Genomic DNA, 26,333 nt, shown 5'->3' with positions numbered 1-26,333 from the left:
TTCAATAAAATAAAGCGTGAAATGTGCTTAGCCTGTTGTCTGACTCAATGCAGAAATTACTAATAGTAGCTATTTTAAAAAGGAAGTTATCGATCAACCTTCCCTCTAGCCAATATATGGTTTCCATAAACCAAATTAGACCTTTTCCACCAAAATATTTCCCTTTTTAATATATACTATAAAGTGGACCATAAATAGCGAATCTACAAAAGTAGCCCAAGTTTGGTTTTTTAAATGCTGTATTTTTTTATTCCAGTCTTAGCCACAATTATTTTCAGAAGCAGTTTTTGCTGACACTTTGACAAATGTGTGCACAGCCTAGTATAGGTCAGTAAAGAACTTGTAAGCAGTACGTGGAAGAAGACTGCCTGTATAAAACCAAATCCTGCCTTTTACTAGCTGTGTTTTCCTAGGCACCATTCTGTTACCTCAGTTTCCTCGTCTATAATTTGGAGTTGATAATATGTCTAACTCAGCACATTATGAAATGTTTATAGTAAGTGTGCAAGTGTTAGCTACTTTATTATTCAGCCATCCCTCGGTATCCATGGGTCCATGGGAGACTGGTTCCAAGACACACCTTGGATACCAAAATTAATGAAGGCTGAAGTCCCTGATATAAAATGATGTAGAATTTGCATATAACCTATGCACATCCTCCAGTATACTTTAAATCATCTCTAGATTACTTGTAATACGTAATACAATGTAAATGCTATGTAAATAGTTGTCATACTGTATTGCTTAGGGAATAATGACATGGGAAAAAAGCCTGTACATGTTCAGCACAGACACAACATCCATTTTTTTACCCTGAAAATAAAAAACAGTTGGTTAAACACACAGATGCAAATCCACAGATATGGAGGGCCAACTGTATTTATTTTATTATGTTCTGAATTGAAATTTTAAGTTCATTAGAATATTGAACTAGATTTAGATACCTGAAATAAGTCTCTTAGTAATTTTAATTTACTAGATAAATACTTTCTATACATCTGTCCTAAAGAAAGTAACATCTGTGGCAAAATCACTCACTGGAGACTTAAAGATAATGCCTACATAAGAAGGTAAAGCACTTTGCTCAAGAGTTTCAAATTCAAATAAACTCTAGGTGATAGGCCTAGAACAACTGCATATATTCTTGTACCTAGGAAGAAAAGAAGGCCACCATTCATATAAACCAACAATAAGGGGTTGAGAAAAAAACAGGCTTTGAAATACCATCCACAGAGTGACAAAAGCAACAATAAAGTACCAGGTACAAGGCTTCCAGAACATGTGAAGGCTCACTGCACACAAAGTGACATGTGGGTCAAACTAGTGAACAGGAGTCAGTTAAAGAGCAGAGCAGGCTGGTTAGTGCTAGTAATGGGCAAAGCTGCCAACCATAGAGAATGAAAGGGTAAGCCACCCAGAAGCCATAGAGCTAGCAGGGTCCCACTGTGGGACCACCGCACACAAAGAGGTAAATCTTACGGCAAAGACCTCAGCCTGAAGACCAGCCGCTCTCTTTTTCAGCTCCTCCCATTGAGCCTCTTTCGAACTTAGTTCCTCCTTCAGTTGTTCTACCTGTCACGACATTATTATTCTTTTTCACTTATGTGTCAACTTAGGTCTTCTTCTTGTCTACTTTTGAGGCAGAATGGTAACTGGAAATAACAATAACTTATATAATACAATGAAATCTGTTCCCCTCATTCCCTCTTCAAAGAGCCATAGGTAGTTTCTCTAAGTTCACAGGTTTTTTTCCCCCCACAGTGGACTGGAATGTGCTAATCAACAAATGAAAAACATAAACACAGAGATCATACTGCACTATGTCTTGTTCTCAAATTAGGGTGAAAAATCCAAACTAATAGAATGTTGGCTATGTGAGGCCAGGCGCAGCAGCTCACACCTATGATTATATCCCAGCACCGTGGGAGGCCAAGGCAGGAGGATCACTTGAGGTCAGGAGTTCGAGACCTGCCTGGCCATCATAGTGAAACCCGTCTCTACTAAAACTACAAAAATTAACTGGGCATGGTGGTGGACGCCTGTAATCCCAGCTACTCAGCAGACTGAAGCTTGAACCCTGGAGACGAAGGCTGCAGTGAACCGAGATCACGCCACTGCACTCCAGCCTGGTCGACAAAGCATACCTCCGACTCAAAAAAAAGAAAAAGAAAAAAAAAAAAAGTTGGGTATGTGAGTTTTTAATTTCTAAAACTGAAACGAAAGTAGTAGAAATAATTAATAATAGAGTCTGAAGGTAGCAGAGGAATATTCTGTAGACTTATATGCCAGGTATGGGCACCACGGCAAGAAGCCAGAAACTGGAGGGGAAGTGATGTTATCATTCCTTCACACTACTGGGATGTTTCGGGTTTCATTTCTAAGAACTTGGAGAATACAACTGGGAAATAAAGGGGGAAAACACTTATTTTCTGGCTTAAACTTTATAATTACAATCATTATGTTTAATTAAACCACAACAAAACTGGTAAATTGATAATTGTGATAAACTAAATCCTCCAACTTGCCTAAATAGTTTACAGAATCAAACTAAATGACTTTGGATACAAGCAAGGAACATTGTGACTGATGATAAACACAGACTGATAGGTCTTGGTGGTATCTATCTTTGTCATATTACGCCTGAAGTGCACATGGGAAGCAATAAACCTGACAGCAAGTGGATCTTCCCCACAGGATAGGGCAAAGAAAGGGCTTTCCTTTACAGAACTGTATTTGGAAGGGAAACGTAACTTCATTTCACCCATTTCATTAAAAAGCCTCTTACGGCTGGGCACGGTGGCTCACGTCTGTAATCCCAGCACTTTGGGAGATTGAAGTGGGTGGATCACCTGAGGTCAGGAGTTGCAGACCAGCCAGGCCAACATGGTGAAACCCCATCTCTACAAAAAAATACAAAAAATTAGCCAGGTGTGGTGGTACGCACCTGTAATCCCAGCTACTCGGGAGGCTGAGGCAGGAAAATCACTTGAACATGGAGGCAGAGGCTGCAGTGAGCTGAGATCACACCACTGCACTCCAGCCTGGGTGACAAGAGCGAAACTCCATCTCAAGCCTCTTAAGGTTTTGACTTTTTAAATAATTCACAAGAGGTAAAGAACCTGATGTTTCATTTAGTGAGAAAAACTCATCTGGAAGTTTTTCGGAAGTACTAATAGATATGAAAACTTAAACCATGACGATACATATGTAGCCTCATACAGAGAATTGTCTTTATAAGTAAAAACTTATAATAACTATCTATGTCAGTAATTCTGACTTTAATTCTGGAGAAGTTTCATTGGAAAGAACTGTGCTAAAAGTATTCTTCCCTGAAACCTGATAAAATAGTGTAAAATACAGCTTTATCATCACTAGAGAAGTAAAAAATATGCATCAATTTTTCAAACCCCTTTTAAGAATCAAAAGTCTCACATGCCATTACCTTATTTTTCATAAATTTAGAATGGCTCCGATACACTTCCATTTGCTTCATTTCTTCTTCCCTTTCCTCAGTACTCAAAGCACCATTCGATTTCAGCATCTGAATTTCCTCTTCCAGGTCTCGAAGCCCACGCTCCATAGAGGAAATTTTTGAATCCTGAAAACAATGGAAGATTTAGTGATTGAAGTATTCACAAAAACCCAGAAAAGCTGACTAACATGATATTTAAAGAAGTTACATTTAATAAAGATAGAGAAATATACAGAAAAAATGCTGTCTGGCAACTGGTGCCTTGCTTCCTTAGCTCACTGCAACCTCTGCCTCCGGGTTCAAGCAGTTCTCCTGCCTCAGCCTCTCAAGTAGCTGGGATTACAAGTGTACGCTACCACGCCCAGCTAATTTTTGTATTTTTAGTAGAGGCAGGGTTTCGCCATGTTGGCCAGGCTGGTCTCGAACTCCTGACCTCATGTGATCCACCCGCCTTGGCCTCCAAAAGTGGTGGGCTTATGGGCGTGAGCCACCAGGCCTGGCCAGTGCCTTCCTTCTAAAATACGTCCTTTACAGCCATCTGAGTGGGAGGAGAAGCACTCATATCCACAGCATGATTTTTCTTCTATGGCTGCCTCCAGCTCTGCATCCTTTAAATTAAAGTTGAAATAATTACTAAATTACTGAAGAAGTAAATGCAATGAAAAACTGGTTAAAATTTCTTTGCATCAGAAATTACAAATTTCTGGTGAAAAAAATTTCCAATATTAATAGTAAAGCCTTTTCTAGTTCTAGTATTTTATCATTTTACTTGATGACCCCTAAAAAACATATTATGCCCCAAAGGAGGGGAAAAAAGTAAGAGGGTTTCAAAGATTTATACAGTAACGTGTACAGCTATATGTGCAATCATAAAAATTACATAACATCCCACTGCAGAAAAATGGGGGAATAATTAAGTTGTTATTTATCATGTTAGCAATCCTTATTGTCTGTACTTCATACATTTAAAATAATTCTTAATTTTTTAAAATCACTGCCCTTATAAACCATCATCTCTACCACAAATAGCACCTTCCAATAGAACATTATTTCATATTCGATCTCTTGATTTTGTTTGTCGCAGTACCTAGTTTCTCCCCAAGCTACTTTACATGTCATGAATTACAGAAAGACTCCTACATGGAATGAATAGTTTTGTGTATCTGTAGCTGCAGGTGCTTACTCACCAAAGAAATAGAGACCTTAAAGAGCATAAATTAAGTGTAGCTTTATTTCACTTGGAGTTTTAGATAAACCATTCCTTCGGAAGCTATTTTGAAATTAACTCCTTTTCTACTTTACCTCAATAATTTCTTGATTAAGTCTCCTTAATTCTCAGAGCATAAAGATAAGAGAGATTAAGGCTTTATATCGAGAAAACTACACCTAGCTATTTTCAGGTTCAAGGGAGGGGAGAAGAGAGGATGTATTCCTCTGTCTTGCTCATCACGTGACCTTTAAAAATATCACAATGAAAACTGTCTTTTATAAATTCATTCAAATTAAACTTAAAATGTATCTGTTCAAAATCCACTGTACTGAATTAATACAATCAGAGTCATTCTATACCTAAACCAGGATTTTTATTTACTCATGTGGAATGACTGACCCATAAAAAGTACTACTTCAATTGCACTACCTGAAAATTCACTTTTAAGATTGCTATAAAATTTCTCTGGAAATATCAGAACACAGCCCCTTAAAAAAGACTAAAATACTAGGCATAAGCATATGACTAGCCTACAAATGAAAGAAAGTGAAAGTTAAAGGTAAGTTCTCCTCTGTCATTAGCCTGAGTGGTAATGAAACTGGACCAGCTGAAAGAGGGAAGTGTATCTCCAGCAGCACTGGGGCTCCACTCAAGACAGTTTAGTCCCAGGTAAGAACTCCAACTCTGTACATCACATGGCAGCCGGAACCTATACAGAGCCTCTAGAAAGTCTCTACAAGGCCCTTAAAAATATTATCTATCTTCTCCCCTACCCTAAACACAGACAAAGGCAGCTTTTGACAAATTAGCACCCTCACTACCAAATTATGAGCCATAAAACCTTCTTGCCAAAAAGGGATCATGACTCCAGCTCTGAAAACCAGGAGGCAGGTACTGACCGACCAGAAGAAGAACCTACCAAGGAAATCAGGCCAGAAAATTAAGGCCTGATACTCTCAACTGGTTTTAGCACCAACCCAACGGGTACCAATGCTGGGTTTAAGGAGAGTCATTCCAACCAGGTTTCTTATTCCTAGAATGTGTAATATTTAAATAAAAAAATTCCTTTTCACTTTACTACTCTGTACTTCCCCAGCCCCAGCCCTTCCATCATTAACCAACCAATCCCAATGGACTTACTGAAATCCTCTGCTCTTTGTCAAATTCCCCAAATTCTCAACCTTTTTCCCATGAACTCTCTCCAGTGAAGGCCAATAACACCCCAACACCACAAAGGAGCAGGCGAAAGGGTTGACATTCTCCCAGTTCTTCAAGGCTGTTTCCTTTTATGGAAAGCTCATACTCCTTTTCACCCTCCCCTCCCCATTGCTGCCATCCAGGGACTTCTCCATCACTCCTGCCCATTTTTGGAAGTCTTTGGCACCTGGCTTACAATATCCCCTTCAATCACCACTCTTGCCATAATCCGAGGACTGCAAGGTCAGAATTCTTTGACGCCCTTAATTGCAACGATCTCATCCTCCAGTCCACTTGGGTGATCCAGTTTATAGGGCTGATGGACCCTATCATCATCCAGAACTCCCTTCCCCTGGCCTGTCATACCCTCACTCTGATTATTTCCTGCTCAAGCTCACAGAGAATTCCACTTTCCTAACTTTTACATTTTCTCCCAACCTGTCAGTCCACCTGAATTTTACTCTTTCCAGATCCAGGGTACAGTACAGGACCAACCTCCAAACTACTCTGTCATCATCACCCTCAATTCATTTGCATCCCAATCACTCGCTCTGCTTTATCTATCCCAGCAAAACTCTAACCCTAGAGCAGTACAGTCATTCTTCCCTGTTCCTCCACTGGTAAAGGAAAAACAAACAAACAAACAAACAAAATATTAGAGAAAGGGGAGGAAGAGAAAGAGAAGAAGAGGGGCAAAGAAGGAAAGGCTGGAATGAGGGAAAATGGTGGGAGAAGGGATAAGAAGAGGAAAGAGAGGATGAAGAGGAGGAGGAAGAAGAGGCGAAAGAGGAGAGGGCAAAGAAAATTGCATCACCTTCAAGATTACTGGGCTCTTTTAGTTCAACCATCTTTCTTCCCTATTTTCCCTAAAGACTACTCTAGATTTTCATAATTCTCTGAAGCTCATTCCACATTCTCAGCAACACAGCTATTTCTGTTGTGATTTCAGCATCACATCCTCTTGACCCCACTGGGCCACCAGAATCTTTCTCCTTCTTAGCAGAATGGCTGAAGGTTCACACAACTTAAAATGCATCCATTGCCACCAAGTAATACTATTACTCATCCTCATTCTGTCAAAAGGCGGTTAAACAAATCATTTTGTGGACACAGGTACATTCATGTGTTTTATTCTTAGGTGTTAACAGGGATCAGGAAATAACACAACAAACTTGTGGTGAATGTGAAAAGGGTAACACCATGCAACTGAACGATTCTAAAGGCCCTTTACAAGATTATACTCAAGACTACCAATTAACTACAAAGAACCCAGAATCCACTAATTCGGAATTTGTTTGGTAAATCCTTTCCCCACCGAGAATAAAGATGTATACAATATAAAGTTTTAAGAGGAAATCATCCAAATTAAGACAACAGTTCCCATAACTACTTCAGAAGTATCTATTTACATAAAATTATTTATATACCATTGACTAAATATTCTTGTCATATCAACAAATATTAAATGAAGGCCCACAATGCAAAACACAGTATTGAGCTTTCTAGAGGATATGAAGAAGTAGTTGTGGGGGGAGGTCCCTAACTACATGAACTTTTATGAGAAAGAACAGATAGTTAACACAAATAACAGCTGCAACAGCTAGTATGGATCGAATATTTACTATGCGCTAGGTCCTGTTCAAAGTGTTTTTACATGTTTTAACTAATTTAAACCTCAAAACGACCCACTGGATGAGTACTATTATTATCACCATTTGTTGATAAAGAAACTGAGGCATAGGTAATTTGCTCCATATCTTACAGTTGGTTAAGTGAAGCGAGATTTTGAATCCAGGGAGTTTAACTTAGAAAGCAAGCTCTTAATCACTATACTGAACAGCCTAAAGATTTCTAAATATTCATTAACTTAAGGCAGAGGTTTTCAAAGGATGGTCTATGGAACTCTCAGGGTACCCTCAACCCTTTCACAAAGTATGCATGATCAAAACTATTTTCATAATAATACCATGATGTCACTTGACGTTTCCACTGTCTGCACTAAAGATATACAGCAATGATGGGCAAAACTGCTAGTGCCTTAGCACAAATCAAGGCAATGGCATCAAACCATACTTGTAGTCATTATATTAATATTTGTCACGTCAAGTACTTGTAGGAAAAAAATGAAAAATAAGAAATAAAATTTTTAAAAGACTACTTCATTTAATACTGCCCTTGAAGAAGCAGTAAAAAGTATTACTTTTAATAAATCTTGGCTGGGCACGGTGGCTCACGCCTGTAATCCCAGCACTTTGGGAGGCCGAGGCGGGTGGATAACGAGGTCAGGAGATTGAGACCATCCTGGCTAACACGGTGAAACCCCGTCTCTACTGAAAATACAAAAAATTAGCTGGGCGTGGTGGCAGATGCCTGTAGTCCCAGCTACTCGGGAGGCTGAGGCAGGAGAATGGCGTGAACCCGGGAGACGGAGCTTGCAGTGAGCCAAGATCACGCCACTGCACTCCAGCCTAAGCGACAGAGCGGGACTCCATCTCAAAAAATAAAAATAAAAAATAATAAAAAATAATCTCAACTCTGGAGTACACATACTTTTAATATTGTGTGTGACAAATGGAATGAAGCTGCGTACTGAAATACGATGGCTGTCCCTAAGCACAGGACTCGTGTTGCTTTGAGTTGTAAACTGAATTCAGTATTTTCTTCACGGAACACTATTTTTACTTGAAAGAAAACTGACAAGCTATGGTTACCCAGACTTGGTATTTGGCAGACATTTTCTTAAAATGAAGGAAGTGAGTCTGTCATTTTAAGAGAATAAAGGGTCCTGAGACCAAGACATCTGCGAATAGCTGATTTAAAGAACTTCTGTTCAACTCTTTTTGGTCCAATTTGAATTATGGTCTACAAGTAAAAGGAAATAAAACTGAAATTCTTTTAAGATGTCATTTTCATTGATTCTCACTCTTAATCTCCAAATAAGTGAAATACTATTACATGCCATTTCCTAACACTCACACATGGAAGTTTTTGATCACTTAAAAGTATAAGGTAATTCATAAGATTCTTTACTAGATTCTCACTTACCTTCATCTCAATAACAGTTTGCAGAGCTTTTGTTTTGGCAGAATCAGGAGCATTCTCAAACCTTCGATGCATCTCCTGTAGAAAAGAGGCAGAAAGAGATTCAGTGCTCTCCTGTTCACCCTCATTTTTTTCAAAGAGGAGTAAGAGCCGATGTATGCAAAAGATCACTACAGCCTTATGAGACAATGACCCCTTCTGTGTTACCAACCTTTCCCTGTGAATCAGGGAATCCACAGACTGCATTCAGGCTCACTCAACCATGCAGGCATAGGAGGATCCCTATCTCTGAACACCTAGTTATTTAAAATCAGTCACACAGACACGAGCTACCATAACAGCTGAAACTACGATTTCACATCCTCAGGTTGTGTGTCAATCTTCCACATAACTCCGGGAAATATAATCAGAATTCCAAATGATCCAAAATGGGGATTAGAAATGCTCCCTTTTAAAAGGAGAAATAAATACCATCACAATCAGTCTGCATTGCTGACTGCAGCTGTGGAAAGCAATCTGTGTTGACAACATCCTTTCCACGGCATCCATCCCCAGAATAACCACCACCTGGTTACCTATGATGAAGCTCTCTCTCTAGTGGTGCTACAGTTAGGAAGAAAAACATGACACTGTTGAACAAGTTTCCTAAGTAGTTCAGGTTCAGAAAATGTCAGAAAAACATAGCTTTTTTTTTTTTTTTTTTTTACCCAAATTTTACTGAGTTCAGGATAGAAAAGGAAGGAAGGGATATCAGAGCCTTCCAGGTTACCAAACCACCTCGGTGATTTTCTTGTCGGACTCTGTGAATGTCTCTAAATAAATCAGTCAGTACTTCCAAGTATCCTGGGGACAGGCTCTTGGGAATCCACGGAATACAGAGATGAATGCTTTCTGCTGCCTCTCTCCCTACTTCCAGCTTTAACTATCCACCTAGTCATCCCACTTTCATGTTCAACAAACATTTCAAACTCTACATGCTCAAAACTCAACTCCTGACCTAGCGTGATGGCTCACACCTGTAATCCCAGCACTTTGGGAAGCCAAGGCAGGAGGGTCACTTTGGCCCAGGGGTTCGAGACCAGCCTGGGCAACAGGCAAGATGTCATCTCTACTCCTGATGGTGCCCCCAAACCTGCTCCATCCTTCCTGTTACTCAGGCCACAAACCTATGAGTCTTCTTAATGCCTTCCTTTCGCTCTCAAGCCGCAGTCAGGAAATCCAGTTAGCTCTAGCTTCAAAACATACCCAAAATCCAAGCACTTCTTGCCATCTCCACGGCCACCACCTGGAATGAACCACTAAACAAAAATATACCTTTTAATCCATAACAACCTTCTAACTGAGCTCCGCTTTATCTTGCTCCACTACATTGTTTTCTGAATGGAGCACTTCAAGTGACCCTTGTAAACATAAAGTTGTCCTTGTCAGTCCTCTGCTGAAAACCCTGTCATGGCTCCCCATTCGACTCCAAGTAGAGCCCAAGTCCTCTCGGCAGCCTGCAAAGGCCTTATCTCATCGCCCTTCCCTGGGTCTCCATGCTTTAGCCACCCTGGACTCCTTGCTGCTCCTCAAATATGCTAAGCATGCTCCTGATCCTTAAGCCCTTTGCACAAGCTGCTAGGGGAAGACTTCACTTCCTTCCAGTCTTCGCTCAAATGCCTCTTTTGTGTTAGTATTAGGTTTAGTTGCTGTGATAATGCCATTGTCGCTATGCAAGAAAATGTCCATATATTTTAGAGACGCATATTAAAGTCTGCAGAGGAAAATGACGTCATGCCAGGGATTGGCTTTAAAATCTTTGGTAAAGAAAAGAGGAAAAAGAAAAAAGGATACATGGAGGAAGTGTGGCAAAACTTTCGAAACTGGTGTATCTGAGTGATGAACATGTGGAGATTCATCATGCCGTTCTTACTGCTTTTGTGTAGGCTTGAAATTTTTCATAATAAAATGAATGTTCAATGTTTTCAGTATAATCTACACTTTATTTTAAAATTTAACACAGCCAAAAAAGAACGCATGTGTCCTTCCCCTTTACTTCGCTCTACTTTTTCCTGTGTATAGCACTTACCCTCTAACATATTTTATGATTTATTATGTTTACTTATTATTCTCTACGAGAATGTACGCTCCACAAAAGCTAAGATCTTTGTTTCATTCATTCACTGATGGATCCAAAGCACCTACAACAGTAGCTGCCACACTGGTAAGCGCTTAATAGACATTTAAGGAATGAATACTGAATGAATGAAATGGCTACCAAACGTTCAAGAATTAGCTAGAAAGGAAATATTTTAGTCCCTTCCTACTCCTGTGCTGAATTTTGTACACCTCCTATTTCTCATACAGCATGCTACACAGCCTACATAGCTCCATGAGCACTTACCCCATTGTATTAGCAATAGTTTTTCTTCTCTAACATACCATACTGTGAACTCTTTAAGGATAGAAACTGTCTTCCGTATTCCTCAGGCACTGTCTGATATGTAAGCAGTCGTTAAAAATTACTTCTCTCTATCTGTTCCTCTTTTGTTAGATGAAGGAATGAATGATAAATGAATGAATGATCAGCCAGTTTCTATCCTCACCTCTCCACTGAACCATACGATCTAAAATAGCAAATAAAAAACCTCCTTGTTTCTAAACCTAATAGTTATTGTCAGTTCACCTCCTTTGCAAACTCTAGCTGCTACCAGAAAAAAAAAAATTTAAGTTAAAGAAGGAACGTCTTTAAAATTTTCAACTGGCTTCCATTAAAGAATTATCCTAGCTCTAAACTCTTATTCTCCACCCTTTTCCTTTCCTACCTGCAGACATTTTCTAAATTCCTGTCCTTGGAACATCTGGATTCTATAGCCTGAATCCAAAGCCTTCACTAATCCACAGAGCAACTTTATGCGAATTAGAAAAAAAGCAACCCTTCTTGGGTAGATGCAACATCACCATGAAGCACAGGCTGAATTTTAGGGCCTACGTGCTCCATCAGCAGGAAGCTCTTGTTTGGTGAACAACCCGTACAAATAACCATCCAAAATAGCCCTTCCCTAATCCTATGGTTTCAACTATTACCTTTTCATGTATACCCCACAAAATCTATTTATCTTGCACCGTGGCAGGCATTCATCACTCTTCCTCGCCGTGTGATATCTGAATTCCTTAGCATGTGTGGGAACTCCACATTTAAAGGCAGAGTCTACCTTCCACAACAGAAACTGAAAATGCCACATACTTGTTGCCCAGCCTTTCTTGTGATTAAAGCCCAGGTACATGACCTAATCACCTCAATCAGACACATTCGTCATGTACTTTGAAACAGAATCTTGTGACATGAAGAAGCCGGGACATGAATATTTACAGACAATTCCAGCAGTGGGTGGCAGAGGCAGCAGCTACCTCAGGCTTCCAGACACACCAACAGCAGAGGCTCCAGTGATGGTGAGCAGTGTCAGTGATGTCGGCGTAACACACTCACACGCCTGTGCCACGCAGCACTGTCATCACTAAAGCAATATAGGAGTGTGATTGATTCGAGGCATTATTCTTGTCTACATAACTTCGGAGCCCGGTTCTCTAGTCCTCCGAGAGGCTCTGGGACCTATGTATTTATCCCATTTACGCACTCCAGGAACTAAGTTTTGGAGATATAATAATGAGAAATAACATATTTGGTCCCTTTTATCATGGAAGCTTTAATAGGAAAAATAGAGTTTAATCAAATAATCATCTACACAATTCATCAGGTTCACTGACAACCTCCACATTGCTAGCACCCATGATGCATCCTTAGTCACTGTACCTGACCAGCAGCATTTTACCCAACTGCTCAATCCCTCTTCCTTATTCTACTCTCTTTCCTTGGCTTTCAAGGTATGGCACCCTAAGCTTTTCCTCCTATCTTACTGGTTCCTTTTCTTCCCAACTCCTCAGGAGTGTCCCAAGCATCAGTCCTTTGTAGTCTTCTCTTTTCCACTTATACTCATTCCCTTGGTATTTACCGTTCAGTATCATGCACATACTGATAACTCCCAAATGTTTACCTCCTACTGAAATCCATACTCGTATGTACCTTTACTTTCCTGGAGTATCGAATATCTGCCCCACTGTTAACACATCTGCAAGTGACCTCCTGGCCTTCCCCTCTAAACTTGCTTCACTCATCCTGCCTTGATTCATGGTATGCATCCAGCCAGTTGTTCAAGCCAAAAACATAGGAGTCTCTTTTTTTCTTACACCTATATCCAACTCATCAGGAAATCCTGCTCTTCCCATTTTCAAAATATATCCTGAAACTTACCACCTCCACCATCACACTGCTCTAAGCCACCATTATCTTTTGCCTGGATTATACCAACAGTCTCCCAAATGTATCTCACCATTCACAATAGAGCATCTAGAGTGATCTTTTTAAAACAGAAGTCAAAACATGCTTGCAATTATCAAAAGCTTCTCGTTTTACTCACAGTAAAAGTCACAGTCCTTATGCTGACCTAGAAGGCTCTACATGATCCGGCCCTGTTACCTCTCTGGTCTCATCTCTTATACTCCTCTCTCTCATCCAGTCGGCTCCAGCCAGACTCGCCTCTTTGCTTTTCCTCAACATGTCAGTCACCCTCTTGACTTAAGGCCTTTCACTCACTGCTCCCTTTGACAGGCTCTCTTCTTCCCTTAACTGTTGAAGTCTGTTCAAAAGTCAAAGTCTCGGCTGGGAGCGGTGGTTCATGCCTGTAATCCCAGCACTTTGGGAGGCCGAGGCGGGTGGATCACGAGGTCAGGAGTTCAAGACCAGCCTGGCCAACATGGTAAAATCTTATCTCTACTAAAAATACAAAAAGATTAGCTGGGCCTGGTGGTGCGCACCTGCAATCCCAGCTACTGGGGAGGCTGAGGCAGGAGAATGGCTTGAACCCAGGAGGTGGAGGTTGCAGTGAGCCGAGATGGTGCCACTGCAGTCCAGCCTGGGTGACAGAGCAAGACTCTGTCAAAAAAAAAAAAAAAAAAAATCAAAGTCTCAAGCAGGCTCATCCTTATTACCCCATTTTTACTTACGATTTGACTCTAATATATACTCCCAATCTCCCTAACCAAGATCTACTTTTTTCTTGGTATTTATAACTGTTTATGTTTATTGTTTGTCTCTCCTATCCCAGGAATTTTTCTTTTTTATTCTCTGATGTATATCAGCACCCAGAACAATACACAGTACAATGATAGTACTCAAATATTTGTCAAATGAATGAAAATACTTTTTAAGTAACTGTATAATTCATATGTAAAAAGTGTCATAAAGAAAATATCCACACTACAGTAAGAGAGTAATTAGGAGATCCTGACGTAGTCTTGGGATCTTGTAAAGTTTCCTAAGGAACACCTGAGAGCTGAAGGATGAACAGGAGTTAGAGTGGGCAAAGTGCAACCATAAAAAGGGAGGGGAAAGATGATCTCACAGGTGTGTTTTTGGCCAACTAAAATCCAGAGAATGACACATGGGAGTTGAGAATCTGAAACTGCCCACACACCACTGCAGAGTCTCTGAACTCCAAGGTGTTCAAATGCCTGCCCTGAAGACAGCTGGTCCACACCTGCTATCTCTCCTTCTTCCTCTCCCTCTCCCATTCACTCTTTTTATTTTAATTAATTTTAAAATAGTTCAGACATACAAGATCCCTTTACCTCATAAAAGCAGCCTAATCTGGCTTCTTTCTCTACCCCTCCATGGAAACAACTCATCAAGACCACCAACGAATTCTAAGTTACCAACTCTAACAAACACACTTCTGTCCTCATCTCCCTGGACTCTCAGAAGCATTCAAAGCAACGGCCCAATCCCTCCTAGACACTTGTTTTCTCTTGACTATTAGGACATCACACTCTCCTGTTTTTAGTTCTCGCTCTCCAATTGCACTTTCTCTGTTTCCTTCACAGGTTCTTCCTTCTAAATTAGACCAGTGACCAGGTGATCAGTTCTCACCTTTTTCTCTTTTCCATCTAAACTCTTTAATCTACTACACGGTTTCAAATACAATGGAAATGCTGATGAAGTTCTAGGCCTGCCCTCTGCTCTGATTTCAGGACTCATACATCCAACTGCCCATTTGGCATCTCTATTTAGATGTCTAACAGGCAACTCACACTTATTTTATCAAAAAAAATTCTTGATTTCCTCTTCTTCAATCTCACCCATCATCTGGTGACTCTGATGAGAGATGAGTCTTCTTTGTCTCATTAAATGGCACTGCCATTCCAGTGGCTCAAGCCAAACACCAAAGCTCTCCTTTTTCTCCTCCTGATATTCATTTCCCACAACCAAGTCAACAGCAGGTCCTAACTGTTCTAGTGCGCAAGTATTTCTTGAGTCTAACCATTTCACCCCATTTCCAGTCTAGTTTGCAACAGCCTCTAGTTAGCTTTCTTCCACCTCCTTTGTCTATTTTCAAGAGAGCACCAGGGTGATCTTGATAAAATATCCACAAATCATGGCATTAATCTGCTTTAAATCTTTCAATAAATTTACCATTATACTTCTCACTTTGACCATAAGGTGAGATGGGCCCTCCTGTCATAAACTATCATACAATTAAACAAAATGCATGAAATAACTGTTTTCAGACCCTGGATAACAAGCAATACAGGACTATGATCCTTGAGAGAAAATAAACAAGGTGATGGCCCAGATATGTCTAGTACGGGGCATAGGGAGGGGAAGCCCAAACAAAGAACAGCAGTCTTGCAAAGCTCCAAAGACAGTTTAATGAGTAAGGTTCCCATTAATCTGTGAAAATTTGCAGAGCAAAATACCAGAGGTCCGGGCACCATGGCTCATGCCTGTAATCCCAGCACTTTGGGAGGCCAAGGCGGGCAGATCACTTGAGGCCAGGCGTTCAAGACCAGCCTGGCAAACATGGCAAAACCCCGTCTCTTCCAAAAATACAAAAAGTAGCTGAGCATGGTGGGGGGCACCTGCAATCCCAGCTACTCGGGAGGCTGAGGAAGGAGAATCGCTTGAACCTGGGTGGCAGAGGTTACAGTCAGCCGAGATCGCGACATTGCACTCCAGCTTGGGCAACAGAGTGAGACTCTGTCTCCAAAAAAAAAAAAAAAAAAAAATTAAAAATTAAAAACAAATCACAGAGAAGGGAGCTTACCAGAAAAGCAGCACTGTCTAACCTGACAAGGATCCCCTTGAGTCTTTGGCCAAATACTAAGCTGTGCATGTATAGGGCAAGCTGCCACAAAATAAGATCAAGAGCTACTGGAGAAAGAGCAACTATCAGAGAGCCATGAGTTGAGCAACTACCTGAACCCCATAGGGCTGGGAAAAATTCAAGTTCCAAATAGCGGGGAGAACAGCAGAGGCATTTAGTAGAGACACTAAAAGGTCAAGCTTAGGAGTAGAGCTGATGTAGCCTAGAGAAAAGGCTATTCTAAACCAGCCCTAACAGAGTTTAAAAGCAAGTCTTGAAAGGATCAAGTTAATCCCCAAGTAAATTAACTCTTGCTAGACAAAACAACCCTTCATTAAGGAAGATAGCAAAACCCAGGTACTCAATCACCTTGTGTCCATAATGTCCATCATACAACAAATTCTATACACACGAAGTAGGAAAATACGACCTACAACCAGGAGACAAGTCATTCCACTGAAATAAACATGGATGTTACAAAGATGACGGAATTGTCATTCCAGCTAATAAGCCAAGAAATGGTCCAACTGCACGAGGAAAAAAAGGAGGAATTAAGGGCAAATCGGTAATTAAGAGATTTAAAGCATATTTTTGAAAAACAGACAAAACAAAGACATAATTCTTAGGGATGATACCTAGGAATGATATTAATTTAACATATAATACAATATAACAATACTATGATATCAAGGATCAGATGTGATAAGTATAATAAGCAAAGGCATGATAACTATAAAACCCAGAATACTGGTTACTTTTAGAGGGAAGGGAGAGTTCTGGCTGGGTTAGTTCACGTACAGGACTTCTGGGTGGCTGTGAAAGTTCTATTTCTAGACCTAGGTAGTGGTTATGAGGGTGCTTACTTTATAATTTACTTAACTATACACCTGTTTTATTCTATTTCTTACATGCATTCCATATTGTATCAAAAAAGAGTTTTTAAAATCTCTTAAAATTATTCGTTTTCTTCCATCCCAACACCTAACACATTAATTAGTTTAGGCCATAATAATCTCTCGCCTGCCTTAAAACGACAAACTCATCAGCCTCCTCCCAGCCTAGTTTGTCCACGTTGAATCTGTTCTGCACACTACAAGGTGATCGACTGGGCACACCGTAGATATTTAATAGTATTTGTTCAATAAATGAGTGTCGAACTTTAAATTGTCTGAGTAAAAATAAAATGAACTCTGCTAACTGTAAACAATCTTCATTTATTAACAAAATTTTATAACCTATACTTTACAACATTTTTATTTGGTATTTCTATATCTACTTGAAAATATTAAAACTGCATTTTTAAAAAAATAACACACAATTTAGATTTTCAACTTATTTCATCTGATTTCTCCTCTTGAGCATCACCTAATTCCAAATCGGTAATTCCAAACTGATTCACTTTAAGGTGAAACTACTGTAATTTCATTTTTACGCCCTAGCAAGCACACAAGCAAAATATAAAGAAAACAGAAAAATCCATTTGAATAAAAAGTCCTGACTGGGTGCAGTGGCTCATGCCTGTAATCCAAACACTTTGGGAAGCCAAGGCAGGCAGATCACTTGAGCTCAGTAGTTCGAGACCAGCCTGGGCAACACGGTGAATCCCCATCTCTATGAAAAATACATAAAACTAGCTGGGTGTGGTGGTGCTCATGTGTAGTCCCAGCTACTTGCGGGGGCTGAGGCAGGAGGACTGCTTGAGCCTGGGAGGTGGAGGCCGCAGTGAGCCAAAATCACGCCACTGCACTCTAGGTGACAAAGTCAGACCCTATCTCAAAAAAAAAAAAAAAAAAAAAAAAAAATCCTTCCCTGCGTACAATAAAGAATTGGGGTGTATTTTAAACCATCCATAGGCATAAAGCTTTTCTACAAAGACGTTTTAAAACCCATTGCTCAAAACAAACTCCCATTCAGAAGCCTGCACCTTACAGTTCACTATGAACACATCTTCCAGTCAGTGAGCTGATAAGCTCCCCTTTCCCACCAAGCACATCAAGCCTATGCCTCCCACATTGTCAATAAAGAGAGAAGACTGGAAATAGAAGTACTATTCAAAGAAGTGTAAGAAGTAGAATACGCTATTTGGTCACTATTTCACTCCTTTTTGGCTGAAAATTTTCATTTGAAAAAATTAGAGGTAGAAGTATCTGAATCTTGTTATAGTCTATTTGTCTTTTTTTGTCTTAGTCCATTTAATGTTGCTATAATATACTTTCAACTGTGGTAGACCATAAGAAATATGTTCATTTTCTCTCCTTAAATAACTAAAGAATAATGACTAATTTATATTTAGAAAATAAACAAGTTAGAAACAATTTTTTTTTTTTTTTTTTTTTTTTGGTGCAGTGGCACAATCTCGGCTCCCTGCAACCTCCACCTCCCAAGTTCAAGCGATTCTCCTGCCTCAGCCTCCCAAATAGCTAGGACCGCAGGCATGCACCACGATGCCTGGCTAATATTTGCATTTTTAGTAGAGACAGCGTTTCAGCATGTTGGCCAGGGCTGATCTTGAACTCCTGACCTCAAGTGATCTGCCCACCTAAGCCTCCCAAAGTGCTGGGAGCCACCACGCCTGAGAAACAAAATCTAATAATTCTCCTTTTCCCTAGTTGTTTCTTTGTAAAAGTAAGTCAACTTTTACTTGCACACCTGAGAGAAAGAAGTATGTGTGACTAAAAAGTAAAACTTATGTCTGAAAATTTTTTTTCAAGTTTCAAATCTTAGCCCTCAGCACCCTTGGTTCAAGGATAGAAGCTCCACATTGTTTGGGAAGTCCCTTCACAGATTCAATTTCTGAATTTATCATACTGACAACACAGCGGAGACAGAAATAAAAAAAGAAGGGAGGGTAAATGGAAAGAACTGTTACCACTTTTTCGTATCTTAACTTGCCCAGTGTCACACACCATTGTACCTGAACCCATTACCATCTCTGGTAATAGCAGTGTGCTCAGAAAATGTCACCTTGTCAAAATGGAAATGAAGGACAAATGATGTAATTTAAAAAGGAGAGGAAGGGCCAGGCACGGTGGCTCACGTCTGTAATCCTAGCATTTGGGAAGCCAAGACCAGCGGATCACTTGAGGTCAGGAGTTCAAGACCAGCCTGACCAATACAGTGAAACCCCATTTCTACTAAAAATACAAAATTAGCCCAGGTGTGGTGGCACACGTCTGTAATCCCAGCTATTTGGGAGGCTGAGGCAGGAGAATCACTTGAACCCAGGTGGCAGAGGTTGCAGTGAGCTGAGATCGCACCACTGCACTCCAGCCTGGGCGATAGAGCGAGACTCTGTTGCAAAAAAAAAAAAAAAGAGAGAGAGAGAGAAGGAATAACTTAAATAAATAAGGTATGCAATTGTTCTCATCTTCCAAAATTGCTACAAAAGACACACTAAGAATTTCTTTTTCTTTTTTGGCTGGGCGTGGTGGCTCATGCCTGTTGTCCCAGCACTTTGGGAGGCCGAGCTGGGAGGATCACTTGAGGTCAAGAGTTTGAGACCAGCCTGGCCAACAAGGTGAAACCTCATCTCTATTAAAAATACAAAAATTAGCCAGGCATGGTGGCAGGCACCTGTAGTCCCAGCTACTCAGGAGGCCGAGGCAGAAGAATTGCTTGAACCCGGGAGGCGGAGGTTGCAGTGAGCTGAGACTGCACCACTGCACCCCAGCCTGGGCGACAGAGCCAGACTATGTCTCAAAAAAAAAAAAATTTCTTTTTAAATTCCCATTCGTTTTCTATGTTTTTCTATATATATATATATATATATATATATATTTATATATATATATATATAAATATATATATATTTATATATATATATATAAATATATATATTTATTTATATAGAAAAATATACATTTATATATAGAAAAATATATATTTATATATAAATAAATACACATAAACATATATATGTTTCTTTTTTTCTTTAATCTCCTCTGCTTATACCTTCTAACTGCCAGTAATACTGACAAACTGACAAGCAGTCCTCAGATATGCTAGTTAGATTCAGAATTCCCTAGCCTAGAACATATTCAAATATTAGCACTTTTAACCTCAAAGATTTTTGCAAACCTAACACGATAGCAGCTGTACTAATACGGTTTGTTGATTAAAATACAGACAAAAAACTAGTAGGCTGCAATAATGTTTTAAAACAAAGTTGTATTTTATTAATCACAATAGCATACCAGCATTTAAGTAAGTAGGAGCACATACTGAAATATATTATTTAGTTGGCCTATAGACAATGTTTGGTATGCATATGGATTGAAGACCCAAAAATTCCACAGCCAACTTAGGTATCCTCTGCTAGCGGACTGAAAACCAAAGTTGGGGCCTCAAATGTTGGTGTAAAACAGAATCACCTGTCAAGCCCCCAGCACTAACCAAGTCTTGCCTGTAATTCAGCATTTGTCCAAGAGATGTCCCCACTCTTCTAACAGTCAAATGAAAGGAGCTACAGCGAAATAATACGAAATCTAAGAATAAGCAGTCAAACAACAATGTGATTTGAGTACAAACAGAAAATACAATGCTTCATTGAAATCTTACTTTTTACCTCTCGGCTTTTGCGGGGGAGAATTATTTACCTGCCATCTACAAAATCATGTTAATAAAGAAAATGTAAAACTAATTACAAATGTTACTATTAATAGCTACAAATGCCATTTTAATGCTATCTTATTTCATCAAATCTAAGATGCCACTGATTATAAGACACACCACTGTTGTACATGCTGAAAAGAAATAGTGGAAATGCCTCCAAATAAATCATGACACAAAACTTTATCATAAATTTAGGGTTTTGTTTGTTTGTTTGTTTGTTTTTGAGGCAGAGTGTCACTCTGTTGCCCACGCTGGAGTGCAGTGGTGCAATCCTGGCTCACTGCAACCTCTGCCTCCTGGGTTGAAGCGATTATCATGTGCCAGCCTCACAAAGAGCTGGGATTACAGGCGTGCACCACCACACTCAGCTAATTTTTGTATTTTTAGTAGAGACAGGGTTTTGCCATATTGCCCAGGCTGGTCTCGAACTCCTGGCCTCAGGCGATCCGCCCGCCTTGGCCTCCCAAAGTGCTGGGATTACAGGCGTGAGCCATTGCACCCGCCCTAGAATTTTTACTTAATACTGATTGCAAGAGTTAGTTTTTTTATTTAAACAGAGTTTAATCACATACCATCATAAACTGTTTTCATAACTTTCTCCATACCCAGTAATTTTGTTTCAATGCTGATTCACAGAATATTTATGCAGAAACACTGAACAACAAAGTTAACATGGGAAATGCCAACAATGCTCATACCTCAGCTGAAATGATGACAAAATGAATGTACATGATTATATCTGTGAATACACGGGCAAACAAATATACCAGGACTGCTGCTTTGCTGATATAGATTGTTAACATGACACCAAGTGTTAACACTTAACTCAATTTCATTGTTAAAACAGGGAAAGTTGTGACTTTTAGAACTGATTAAATGCGGGCCGGGCGCGGTCGCTCAGGCCTATAATCCCAGCATATTAGGAGGCCGAGGCGGGCGGATCACGAGGTCAGGAGTTCAAGACCAGCCTGACCAACATGGTGAAACCTTGTCTCTACTAAAAATAGAAAAATTAGCTGGTCCTGGTGATGGGTGCCTGTAATCCCAGCTACTCGGGAGGCTGAAGCAGGAGAATCGCTTGAACCCAGGGGGCGCAGGTTGCAGTGAGCCGAGATCGCACCATTGCACTCCAGCCTGGGCAACAGAGCGAGACTCCATCTCAAAAAAAAAAAAGAATTGATTAAATGCCAGTCTTTTTTAAAAGATGGACAATAATTCAATAACTAATGAAATTTCTGGATACCCCAGCATTGCCAGCCCATAATTCTTTGTGCTGCTTCCTGATACGCTAGTGATATTCTGTACATCTCCAGCAATCATTTCAAGTCCCCATTCCCCTAATCTAGATTACAGCAGTTAAATTCCTTACTATACTCCCTTGTTCACTCTTCTCTCCTTCCTCCATTTATTCTCAGCACAACCAGAGTAAATTTTAAAAGCTAAATCAGATTGTGTCACTCCCTTGATTCAACGGTGGAATGGTTTTCTCTCCCATTTTGAATAAAATTGTTGCATTATCTGCAAGGATCATAAAGGCAGGTACTCTTTCTCAAAGACAGCATGGATTTGTTTGCTGCTATATCCTTAGTGCTGTGCACATGGTTGGTGTCCAGTAAATACGTGATGAGTGAATCTGACTCTGGCCACCTCTCCAATTTCACATCTCATTAAGTCTTCCCCTTATACAGTATATTCTTGCCCTCCAGCCTCCCTCTTGTTTCCTCAAAACTCCTTCCTATGAGATCTTTAAAACTGTTAATGCTTCTTCATGAAATTATTTTACTTGGCAAAGCTGGCTTCTTCTCTTCAGATCTCCACTGAAAGGGCACCTCCTAAAGGACACTTACCCTGTTATAAAATCCCCTTCCCAACTTAATTAGCACTCCACCCAGAAAGTCTTACTGAACAGTGCTGATGCACAGCATTCCATCATTGTAAGACAAAAAAAGAAACAAATAATGAAGGAATCTATAAATAATAAAAATGGGGCTGGGTGCAGTAGCTTACGCCTGTAATCCCAGCACTCTGGGAGGCCAAGTCAGGCAGATCACCTGAGGTCAGGAGTTCGAGACCAGCCTGGCCAACATGGCAAAACCCCGTCTCTACTAAAAATACAAAAATTAGCTTGTGCACGCCTGTTGTCCCAGCTACTCAGGAAGCTGAGGCAGGAGAATAGCTTGAACCCGGGAGGCGGAGGTTACAATGAGCCAAGATCGCGCCACTGCACTCCAGCCTGGGACAGAGCAAAGCTCTGTCACAAATAATAATAATAATAATAACAACAACAATAATAATAATGGGCCAGGCATAGGCATATTGCCTGTAATCTCAGCACTTTCAGAAGCCAAGGAGGGAGGACTGCTTGAGGCCAGGAGTTCAAGACCAGCCTAGGCAACATAGGGAGACTCTGTCTCTACAAAACTTTTTTTTTAATTTAAAAATTAACAATGCATGGTGGCATGCACCTGTAGACCTACCTACTAGGGAGGCTAAGGCAGAAGGCTCACCTAAGCCCAGGATTTCAAGGCTGCAGTGAGCCATGATCATGCCACTGCACTCCAGCCTGAGTGACAGAGTGAGACCCTATCTCTAAAAATAAAAACAATAAAAATTTAAAATTAAAAAAAATGACTGGAAGCATATACATAAGTTAATAATTATTACTAGGTAACAATACCTTGAGTTATAAGTTTTTGTTAATCTATTTCCTAATTTTACTACAATGGATTTCCAGTGTAATAACATCATGTTTTTAAAAAACAATGATGTTCTACTTCAAAAATAAAAATGCCCTCACTGTTAATAAAGATTTCATACTTTTTACAAAAGGAAAAATTATAGAACAACCTACAAATTTAGAAGTATTTTTTAAAATTATTATTTTGCTGTTTTGGGAATATGCCATTTTTTAAACCTCCTTCCTCACATTTTATTTAAAAAGGAATTATTCAGACTCGTACTAACACAGATTAGGGATTTATTTTCCCCTGCTCAAAAGTGAAAATTACCTGAAGTCCAACTATATATAGAAAAGTTATTATGGCTATTAATTTTTTAATTCAATATAAGATGGTTTCTTCCTTTATGCCTTCTTAAAATGATACATTATTTAGAAAAGTAAAAAATTATCAGTAGTCACCTAGGTCAGCTAAAAATAAGTAACACTGTGTCTCTACATCACTCTCTCCAGCTATGCCTCCATGGCAGCCAATGATTTTTATCACGTATCTTTTACAGCAAGGCAACAGTTTCCATGGAAACCACAGGGCAAATATCCATTATTGCTGCCAAGGACTTTTATAAGCACGCATAAGCTGAGATAACCGCTTACTCTCTTTTATTAATATTTTTAAATTAAGCAATGGTTAGCTATTCTGATTCTGGTTTTGTTGTGTTTGTTGTCTCTATGAACAGATCTAGAGATGAGTGAAAAATCAAGGAATTTTTTACCCCTTTAGCAACAAATGAACTCTCAAAATCAGGGGAGCAGGAGAGAAAAGACCCAGAAAGTCATTGAGCCAGCATACATACCAGACAATGTCATCCCATACAACAGGGCAAATCCGAATAGAAATCAGTGACGCACTTAAATACAAAAGATGAAATTCTCTTCCACTAGCACGGCAGAGCACGTAGATTCACTGGGGCCAAGATGCTGATTAATCAGTGAAAAAAAAGATAACCAACAAATCATAAAACTAAAAAAGTAGTCACATACCTCTCTCAACATACTGTTCTCTTTTTCCTTCTGCTCCAAAAGGCTTTCTAGGTGATGAACGTGCATCTCTGCCTCTGCCAGTCGTCTTGTTCTCTCATGGTCTTCCTCGGTAGCCTTGGCAGAAAGTCCTTTGCTCTGCAACATTTCCAGAAGCTTCTTAATGGATTCATCCCGAGCATTTAGGGTCTGCTTTTGAGTCTCAATACGCAGCTCCATTTCCTCCAATGTCTTTCGAAGAAGAAACAGCTCTTTGGCCTGCCGCTCATGCTCAGCATGAAGCCTCTGAAAGTTCTCCTCTGTCAGCTCTGCTACACAAGGTTCGCCAGTCCTGCTGCTACTATCCTGCTGAAACAGCTGATTCAGGTCCCTCTGGATCCGCAATTCATCCTGGAGAGCCTGGATCGTCATCTGCATGTGCTAGAACCAAGACAAAAAGAAAACCCCCAAATCAGCTTTCCTCCTCAAGTAGCAAATCAGAGCAGCCTGCAGGAATCAAAAATAGCTACAAGAAATCTGCATCTAGCAAATTAGGATTCACCTTATCCTGTTTTACAGGTCCTTAAAAAATGATTGAGATAATATGCAAAATGTCAGTAATTTAACTTCAGTTTATTCTCAACAGGAAGCAAAATAAGTATGGCACTCACTCCTCACTTTGCATAAACTATAATAAAGACACTGTTCAAAATTAATAGAAGATATTACATGGAAACTAAAGTTGAGGGAATGTGGGAAATGGAAAATCTACAGGAATATGAATACTTTCATCAAAACGGCCGGGCGTGGTGGCTCACGCCTGTGTAATTCCAGCACTTTGGGAGGCCGAGGTGGGTGAATCAGCTGAGGTCCGGAGTTCAAGACCAGTCTGACCAATATGATGAAACCCTGTCTCTACTAAAATACAAAAGTTAGCCGGGCGTGGTGGCGTGTGCCTGTAATCTGAGCTACTCGGGAGGCTGAAGACAGGAGAATGGCTTGAACTTGAGAGGTGGGAATTGCAGTGAGCCAAGATTGCACTCATTGCACTCCAGCCTTGGCAACAAGAGTGAAACTCTGTCTTAAAAAAAAAAAAAAAAAAAAAATTTTTTTCATCAAAAAATACAAAGGATGGCCAGGCGCGGGGGCTCACACCTATAATCCCAGCACTTTGGGAGGCCGAGGCAGACGGATCACCAGGAGTTCAAGACCAGCCTGGCCAACATGATAAAACCCCATCTCTACTAAAAATACAAAAATTGGCCAGGCACGGTGGTTCACACCTGTAACCCTAGCACTTTGGGAGGCCGAGTCGGGCACATCACGAGGTCAGGAGTTCAAGACCAGCCTGGCCAACATGGTAAAACCCCGTCTCTACTAAAAATAGAAAAATTAGCCAGGCATGGTGGCACGAACCTGTAACCCCAGCTACTCAGGAGGCTGAGGCAGAAGAATTGCTCGAATTGGGAGGTGGAGTTTGCAGTAAGCCAAGATCACACCACTGCACTCCAGCCTGGGTGACAGAGCAAGGCTCCGTGTCAAAACAAACAAACAAACAAACAAACAAACAAAACCGAAGGACAGCGAAATACAAAATGACTTTTAAGTATTATAAACATTAAATAATAAATATTAACATTTAACAAGTAGTTTGTATATGCCAGATTGTACCACACATTTTTTATGTTATTTAATCTTCATTATGACACATGGACTCTTTTTTTATTTTACTGTAGTAAAAACCCTTAACATGACATCTACTTTCCTAACAACTTTTAAGTGTACAATGCATTACTGCTGACTACAGGTACAATGTTATACATCAAATCTGTAGAGTTTATTCATCTCAACCAAAAGTTTATATTCCTGTTGATTAGTAACTCTCCATTTCCCCCCACCCCCGGCAACTACCATTACACGCTTTGATTC

General features: G+C 40.0%; 1 protein-coding gene across 23 annotated transcripts in view; it reads right to left on the bottom strand.

The window, feature by feature from the left end:
• The window catches only part of ERC1 (ELKS/RAB6-interacting/CAST family member 1), a 519,708-nt gene that overhangs the window by 391,307 nt on the left and 102,068 nt on the right, over window positions 1-26,333 (bottom strand). For 9 of the 23 annotated variants that reach the window (XM_063694551.1, XM_055357504.2, XM_055357505.2 and 6 more), the window contains 4 exons: window positions 24,429-24,845; window positions 8,925-8,999; window positions 3,443-3,598; window positions 1,480-1,572 (listed from right to left, as the gene is read on the bottom strand). In XM_063694551.1, coding sequence (XP_063550621.1) covers window positions 1,480-1,572; window positions 3,443-3,598; window positions 8,925-8,999; window positions 24,429-24,845 — 741 coding nt within the window. The remainder of the gene's footprint in view (window positions 1-1,479; window positions 1,573-3,442; window positions 3,599-8,924; window positions 9,000-24,428; window positions 24,846-26,333) is intronic. The other 14 variants (XM_055357508.2, XM_055357514.2, XM_055357507.2 and 11 more) reach the window with 2 other exon arrangements.

Source organism: Gorilla gorilla, chromosome 10, assembly GCF_029281585.2.
Source record: "Gorilla gorilla gorilla isolate KB3781 chromosome 10, NHGRI_mGorGor1-v2.1_pri, whole genome shotgun sequence".
NCBI classification, from domain to species: Eukaryota; Metazoa; Chordata; class Mammalia; order Primates; family Hominidae; genus Gorilla; species Gorilla gorilla.
This window is presented reverse-complemented; position numbering and strand designations above follow the sequence as displayed.